Source organism: Charadrius vociferus, unplaced genomic scaffold, assembly GCF_000708025.1.
Source record: "Charadrius vociferus isolate BGI_N301 unplaced genomic scaffold, ASM70802v2 scaffold163, whole genome shotgun sequence".
Classification (NCBI taxonomy): domain Eukaryota; kingdom Metazoa; phylum Chordata; class Aves; order Charadriiformes; family Charadriidae; genus Charadrius; species Charadrius vociferus.
The window spans coordinates 20181176-20190092 of record NW_009648332.1 but is presented as its reverse complement, the minus strand read 5'-3'; the positions used below and the strand labels follow the sequence as shown (position 1 = coordinate 20190092).

Here is an 8917-nt window from a genome sequence, read left to right as displayed (position 1 = left end):
CCCATTTACTGGTTTTGTACATTTTAATATATAAAATGTATTTATGCTTATGTGTAAAAGACCTTCTGTGGGGGGTCAGGCTGGCAGCAGGCTCGGCCCAGCGGCTGTGGTTGTGTCGGGCCTGGTGCCTGTTAGACCTGCGGGTGAGCCCTGGGCCGCAGCTGCCGCCCGTGAGGACGGCTGTGGAGAGCCGTGAAGCGCACAGGACCACCTTCCCTCGCTCAGCGTCGTGCCTGTGGAGCTCGTTCATCATTCATTAGGGCTTATTTTTAGGTTTAGTGGGGATGTTTAAATATTTATGTGTGCTGAAAATGTAGTTTTTAATAAAAGGTGGGAGAGTTGGAAATGCTCTAATGGTTATGGCTGTAACGCCACATTGAATTATGTTAGATTACTTATAAAATGCAGGCAGTAATAATAAGGTTTAGCTCATAGTAAATCTAAAGCAAAGGCCTAGCAGAACCTTTCTTCTCCCACAACAGAGTAATTATTCAGATATTTCCTGCTGGTTGTTACATTGTAGAAATTGTATTGAGCCATAGACACACAAATACAGATATGAAATCATCTGAATGATAAGATAAAACACATGATAGGTGAGAGACAAGAAAGCAGGCACCCGAGTGAAAAAATATTTATTTTTCTGCACTTGCCAGAAAAGCTAAGAAAGATTAAATATGTTAGAGTTGTGTGAGCAGTATGTGGGTGTGCTGGATGGAGAGTGACAAATTGAGACTTGCTTCTTTATGATTGTATACGATTTACAATTGTTTATAAAAAGGTTGTTTACATCAGTATATGTGGAGGGAGCAGCTAGTGCCTAATTTTGCTAATTCCTATGTTTTTGTTGTTCTCTGAATAGAACTAGGGCTCAAGTCTATCCCTGCTTAATTGTGAATGGAACACCACTGAAAACAGCAAACTCTGTAATTGGATATGTTACAAAGTACTTGAGAAAATAAGAGTTTTTTGCTTTAACATTAGCAAAATATTATGGATAAGAACTTTCAAGGAGAACAGTTTACAGGAATCATTAAATTTACACCTCCTTTATACAAACAACGCTACCAGTTCATTAAAGATTTAGTGGGGAAATACAAACCTAAGAAGGTTGGTATGTTTTGTCTTTTTATGTTATGAATTTGAAAAAAAGTTAATATTAGGAATCTCAGGAATACAGGAAGTGCATAGATAACCTGCTGACCTAATTACCAAACAACAGTAGTGGAGGAGCTGTTGTTAAAACTGAATTGCCTTAGCAGACACTGATGATCATGTTGGGGTTTTTTTTTCAGAGGTGCATATAATTAATGTTCATTGATGGGAAAATCTAAATGAGAAAAATGTCTTAGCCTGTTTTGGAGAGTAGTTGGCATTCTGGTTTTAATTTAATGCTGAGGATTCTGGTTCACTGCTTTCATCATAGTTTGGTTTTGCTTTCTAGAACTGTTAGTTCTGTATACGGCATCAGGTTTACCTTATCATTCACATGGATGTTCTCAGATGAGAACTAACATGAAGAGTGTGGGATTATGCAAGGCTAACTCTCCTCCACTTTCTTAAGGTCTTGTCACCACCTCTTGTGTCCTGTCCCGTCCCCCCCCAATATAGCAGGGCTCTTGTTTTGATATTCATCTTGAAAAGTTAAATTGTTTAAGTAATGTCATGTAGTGTTTGCTCTTTTCTAATATATCCTCCCTCCCAGCACCTCCTTCCAAAATGTAAAAAGTTGAGAAATGCCTCCGTCTTCAGTGTTTAACTCTGAAACTGATGTTAATGTCTTAGGCAGCATGCAAGGAATCAGTGAGAAGTGCACCTGCGGTGTGCTCACATAATCATACTTCTGGTAGCTAATACAAAAATCTATTCCAGTCCATGAGGTTATGGCACTATAATCTGCTTTTAAACAGAACGTATTCAGGAGTATTGCATCTGTATTTAAAGGTTTGAATTTTCTGATTTCGGATGTGAAATGGGGGGGGTATTTATAAACTTTCTGTTTACCCACAGAGTAGAGGTAAGCTGAATAGAAGCAATTCAGGATTTTCAGAGTATTGAGCAGTGCACTTCAACCTTGGCTTAGCCTTAGAAAGAACAGTGGGGTTTGGTTTGCGTACTCAACTACCTTTTAAGCTTACCGGAAAGAATATCAATTATATATTTGACTTTGTGGTCTGAATATTCCTGGCCTTCCCCACTTAAACATTAGACTGAGCCTGTAAACTTGTTTTATGCAGATCCTTTGCTGCTAACCTGGCTGCTGGTGATCCTGTTCTCAGTGTTTTGGATGGGGAGCAGGCCAGTGAAAAGCAGTGGTGAATGTGAAAATTGCTACAGCTTTAATTCTTCAGAATTGTACCTTACAGTTATTTGAGGGACTATGCCTTCATGTGGAAGACATTCTGCGGAGTCAGTGGGATGTTCTACATGTACTTGTTTATAACTGTAGTAACAAAAGGTCAATCCATTTAAAACATCTCGTAGGATCTTTGTATACATTTTTAAAAAAGAATTTCATCTCCATGTCTATCCTGGTTGCAACTGTAAATTTTGGTTATGATTGTGAAATGCTTTATTTTATCATGAAAATGTTATTGTGACCTAAATATGGAATTTTTATTATATGAAAGTCTCTGAAACTACTTGGAAATATGCAGCATTTACATATCATTTAATATCTAATTTACAGGTGGCAGATTTAGGATGTGCTGACTGTACGCTTCTCTGGATGCTGAAATTCTGCAGTTGCATTGAAGTGTTAGCTGGGCTAGATGTCTGTGCAAGTGTAATGAAAGAGAAAATGTAAGCTCTTGCCTTGTGTTAATTTAAGGTTTATGTTTAGCTTGACCTAGTGGCATGATACATCGTTTCTTGTCAAGAATTTCAAAATGAAGGTAAATGCAGAAATACCAGCTTGGCAAATGTTATTTAGTTATGTTGCACCTGTGTCTGGAGACTATTGGATTGTAGATTCCCGTAATATCAGCTAATGTAGTAAAGGTCCAAGTCGCGGAATGGCCCCAAAGGTGTGTACATCTGAGAAATATGTTGTTTGTAAAGGTATTAACACGTTGTATTAATAGTATCTGTGTATGCTCATACATGACATTACTGTGGTATGCAAAAGTAATCTTTTTGAAATGTGCACGTAACGCCCTTTTAGTCACCATGGTGTGGACTTCATTCTTGTTAATCTTTTTGAAATGGCAAGGTTAGTTCAATGTTGTCTGTCTGGCTTAGAAGGCTCTAAACTGTGGAGTTTGTGATCTTTGAAGTATGGGTCAGACTGGTGAGGAACTCCAAAGTTTCTCTCTTGGAAGCTGATTAATATGGTTTCAGTGAATATGTAGGCTTTAGATGCTGACAATCACTTGTTCTTTCTCAAGAATGAAAAAAGTAGCCTTTTATTATACTTAATGTTGATTGTGCATTTTGTCTGATGCAGTATTACAGAATGAAATTTGCACATATATTTTAGTTCTCAGTCTATTTTTATTTGGAAAAAAAGTTTAATATGCTTGCCAGTTAACTTCCCCCCAAAAATACTGTGAAGCATGTCTAAGCCAGACTTACTGTGTGTCTGGAGTTGAGCTACTATGAGAATTTACAAGCAGCTTTGCAAGTGGCTTGAGAGTCTAGTGGAAATTTTTGTAAACATGAAGGACAGCTGCTAGATTAGCTCTTTCTGTCCTATTGTAGACAGTCGGAAAAAGTGTTTATATTAGAATTTTTTTTTTAATCCCTGTAAAATAGTTAACCTTTTTGAAATTTACAAGGTATCTATGCAGGGTGTTACCTAGTTCAGTTACATGCACAATTTATCTTTTCCTAAGGTCCTTTCTATGACATCATGTTGTTAATACTTTTGTAGGCATAGGTTGTCTCCTCTTCCTGGTGATTATTTACAACCGGCTGAAAGATCCCTAACTGTTACTTTGCATCATGGTTCAGTTGCCCATAAAGATCCTTGCATGCTTGGTTTTGACTTGGTAACGTGTATTGAACTGTGAGTATTGGACCAACATACGATATTTTTATAAGTTCATTAGGGTTTAGTTTGGAATTTTGTCCATATCCTAAACAGATGTGAGCAAACCTTTCAAGAAAGAGTAGTGAATGTGGCATCTTCTAACTTGTGCTTAAATTAACCATAGTAAGAAATTCAAGTGGTGCTAGCTTATGGTGGAAAAAGGATATTGATGAAAAAGTACAAAATGCAAAACGACGTTTTCTCACACAAAAACTTCTAAATAGCCACTCAGCCACAGTGCCAGTGCTAACATTGCAGAGCTAAGCTTAAAATTACAAGGAATAGATACGGGTTTGTTGTGTTTTGGGTTTTTTTGTTTTTTTTTTTACTTTTTTAGAAGATTAAAAACACCCTACTAGATTTCAAAGACATACATAAACTTATCCTTTACAGAATAGAGCACCTGGAACAATCGGAACTAAAGAAGTTTCCTGAAGTGGTGTTTGGTTTCATGGCTCCAAGCATAGTTGTGATCAGTACTCCAAATTCTGAATTTAACCCTTTGCTTCCAGGAGTGACATTATTCAGGCATCCAGACCATAAATTTGAATGGAACCAGGCACAATTTCAAAGTTGGTAAGTTTACTGAATATTGTATGTGGACGGCTTTGAGTGTTCAGTAATGTGAGAAAGGAATTGCTATATGTTTTCACAATGGTTTGTGTACGTGGTTTGGTGTCAGTGGACTTTCACACCTACTGATTTGCTGAAACATTTCTTTGCTGTTATAAATAGTTAAGCATGCTCTGTGGGTTTTGCATTTTGTGATGGTTGTTAAGTTGGCTTGCTTTAAGTATTTTTTGCAGAGCAGTTACAGTAAAAACTTTTACTTTCCTTTTTATATATCTTTATTACAATGAATGCATTTGAAGTGTAAGGTATTAATTAACCTTTTAACATAATACCATGCTATAGAAATGCTTCATAAAAACCTAAGAAATGTGCTTGCTATGTATGGTGTGTAATCAAAGCACTCAATTAGTCTAGACCTTTCTGTAAGAGGATACAAGCAGAATTATCAAATAATCACAGTAGCAGTGCATGTTGAATAAAGTTAAGGATATTTTAGTGGATCATGGCACAATGAAAGATTTTATGCAAAATGTATGTACATGACAGTTGCATGAGATGTGTCTTATCAGTAGATGTAATAAAAACAAAATAAAAGAGGGAGTGGGATTTTTATCCTGTGATAACATTCAACTGTCGGGCAGTTGTGGAAAAAATATATGGTATGGTAAAGGATGCCATACCTCAATGGCCAACTCTTGGTCAGAAATTGTATGTTGGAATATTTGCCCCTTAGATTAAGTTGTTTCTGCCATAGACTTTAAAGTACACAGTGATTTTTTATTTTTTTTTAGTATATAGTTTTGCAAAGCTTGCAGCTTTTTTTAATTTTAATTCCCTGCCCTATCACTTTTTTCACACCAGCTGATGTACAGTACTACAAGATTGGTTTTCATTCAGATGTCATGTACATTGTTGTAACCTTGAATAGGTAGACTTTACTCTTGATACATTTACAACAAACCTAACTTTTTTTTTCTATGAACTGGTCTCTTGTGCGTTTGGGTGTATATGTTTATTGGTTCTCATAATTTTATTCTCTAAAATCGGTAGGTTTTAGTTCACTTTCAATGTGTTTAAGACAGTGAGTAAGCAACTGTGAACATGCATATTCTATGCAGATATTTTAGAAATAACAGTAATGTTTGCCTAAATTACTGATACTAAATGATTCAGACTATGGCAGGCATATGATTACAGCTCTGATTCAGCAAGTTTTGACAGTGCTTATCTTCAGGCATGTGAGTACTATTAGAGAAATTATGCTCAAGCATTCACAGGCTCAGGGTCTGCTTCTGTTAGAGAATGCATCTTTACAAATACTTAGTGTGATTGGAATAATTTGTCTGTCTTAGGGCTCTGGAGAATGCTAGACGCTATGATTATTCAGTGGAATTTACTGGTGTAGGGCACCCACCAACAGGAATGGAGAATGTTGGGTTTTGTAGCCAAATAGGTGTGTTTGTTAGAAAATATCCTCAGACCAGTGAATCAGCTCAATCTGAGAAACCCACTGAAGCAGCTTATAAAATGGTAAGTATTATTTTTGTCCTTTAGGAGGATGGATAAAGAATAAAGTTTTCTACGACCTGCCTATGCAGGTGTTCATACTGTGGTCTACTATTGCTATCCAGTCTCAGCTCTGATTAGCACTCTATTAGATCAAAAGAGCCTAAGTCCATGGTTTGTGTTTCTAATTGTATAAAGGCCTTTAACTATCAGGTTATTTGCTAAATAGCAATCATTCTTATTTTATTGTACTGTTATCCTTGGAATGAAAATTCTCCTTTCCATCAGATATAATGTGACACTATTTTTATAATTGTTCCTCTAATCATTAATTTTCTCATAATGTGGTTGTTGGCACAGACAGATTTTTCAGATGCATAAAAAATAAAAAGCATGAAAAAGCATTTCTAACAGAGTTTGTTTTTTAAGAACTGCATAGTCTTTTCAAATATATTGTCAGAAGGAAGGCATTTCCCAAAAATTGGATTGACAGGACCCACTTTGTGTGGTTTGCCTTACTCAGTAGCATTTGATGTTACACCCTAATCTTGGTGTTTTCAGGTAGCCAGTTCTGGTTCTTGGAGAGGCGTGGGATCTTGCCAGGTACCCTGTTCTGCAGTGGTGCACATCAAACCTTTTTGGTTTTTAGCACAAAATGGCTTTCACTTTAAATACTAGCAGATATTTTTGTAAAGTACTCTGCTGTGTGTTGCAGTATGTCACACTGACAAAACCCAATGCATCTAAGTGCCGTGTGGTATAAATCAAAGGACTTTTTTTTTTTTTCCCAGAGATAATATGAAGTAATAATGCAAAAAGAGAAATATATTGTTGGGGTGGATTTTGTCAATCTTACGACACCCTAAATTATTTGTTTCGGTGAACATATTCTAATATTTCACTTCTTTGTTTAAGGATGTATATGTATCTTCAGGTGGCTTGTGACCTGAAGTGAAATGTAAAGTGACATTATGGGAATGTCTCTTGTAGTTTCTGAGCTATAAAGATATTCTATACATTTGAAATTTCCCCTGTCATCTACTGCCCTTAATAGAATCGTGAAGTGCTCTTTAATGTTCAGCAAACTTGGAAATATGTCTAGGTGACTGACAGGTACTAAAAATTGCTTTCATTGTCTTCTGTTAAGGGTCACTATGGAGGGAGCTTTGAAATCGGTATCCTTTGAGTTTAAACAAGGGTGTTATATCTCATGTTTCTTATCAACCCTGGACTATCAAATTAATTTTTATGTTATGTAACTAATTTATGGGAAGAAATCAACATTTCAAGATGTAATCAGAAAGTAAGAAAAAATAGTTATAGACTGTGGAACTTAAGTGGTGGTGTGTTGGTGTAAAGCACTTCCTAGTAAACTAGTGGGAATGAATGAGCTTGCCTGCCTAGTTTCCTTAATTGCTTTGGAATATAGCTCATTGTAGAAGACGCTACAAGTTCACAGATTTTTGACATCACAACTTAGTCTTTAGCATTCTCTGCATCTGTGAGAACATATTTAATGTTTCACTCTGAAAACAGAATAAAAGATGTAGCTGCAGCACATTTCCAGATGACAGTTCAGAAGTAGTTTAGAATCTATGTAGCTGTGGAACTGTCACCAGGCCCTCATGATGAGTAATGTGGAAAGTAAGAGAATGATTAAAAAAAAATCAAGAATAGCAGAGCTTCACTTTGCCTGATCTACAAGTATAGCTTGCAGATACAAGCCTGACTTTTTTTGAAGTTCTGTTAACTTGTTTAATTGCCATTGTAGCTGTAGTACATAAAATAAGTCGTATTGTCTAGTTTTTCTGGTATCTGAATACATTTAAAGTAAGCAAAACAGGATTAAATGAAAAATTATGTTCACATTTTAGAAGCTCTTTTTGACAACCAAATGTTAAAATCTGAGCCTGTGATAATGATGAACGTTTTATGTGTTCTTGTATGTTCTAAAGGTCTTCAAAGCAGTGTATCCAAGTCTTAAGGATGAGAAGTATCTGCAGAATGCAGTGGTCAGTGAAGTTACTTTCACAGCACAAATCATTAAGCAAAGTCTGGACTGCTTAATGTCAGAACGTAAGGAGTATAATGATGATCCTACTGAGAGAAAACGCAAATTCCAACCTTCAAGGAACTGTTTTTCAGAAGATCTTAAAAAACTGGTTGTTGAAAAAAGCATGGAACCATTTGTCAATGGGAATGTGGTTTATATACCTCTTACAACAATCTTTGCTTGTCCCAAAGTGAATCGACTTTGTGGTACCTTTGAGAAGTTACGCAGGCTTATTGCTGGCAAGGTCACACTGAGCAGTGATGGTTCTGCTGTAATGTTCAATACTGAACATGAAAATGAAGAGAATTAGATCACATCATGCTTGGGCAGGATGACTTTTTCTTAAATAAAGCTGAATTGTATGTATAAATGCAAAGTAAGCAGATGTTAAATGATGTAGTTATGAAGACAAATTTTGAAGGATGCATGGGATTGGCTTGTTCATACAGGATTAATGAAGCAACACACTGCAGTTCTTTTTAAGTTTCTCTGCCTACCCAAATTTTTTAGTCAATTTTAATACCTCAGTTGAGTATTTCTTATAAGTAAAGAGATGGTTAATTAAAAGGGGTCATTCTGTGTGTGTTTCACAATGTTGTTGGCAGCTTTGAATGAGCTAGTATTATCAGAACTGACTTCACGTTTCACAAACATGAAAGTTTCACAACTTTCTGGAAATAAAAAATTCTGTGTAAGGGCTGACTGTTTCTTAAAGAAGATGGCTGCATTCTACTGTCTAAGTTTTTGGAATTCAA

The 8917-nt window shown here is 36.1% G+C and overlaps 1 protein-coding gene across 1 annotated transcript; it reads left to right on the top strand.

Annotated features, from left to right (window-relative positions):
• Positions 1-993: 993 nt before the first annotated feature.
• Positions 994-8472, top strand: HENMT1 (HEN1 methyltransferase homolog 1 (Arabidopsis)). The gene is made up of 6 exons (XM_009884784.1): positions 994-1110; positions 2690-2802; positions 3872-4006; positions 4424-4606; positions 5956-6133; positions 8065-8472. Exons 1-6 carry the CDS (start codon positions 994-996, stop codon positions 8470-8472), a joined length of 1134 nt encoding a protein of 377 aa, XP_009883086.1.
• Positions 8473-8917: the final 445 nt, after the last annotated feature.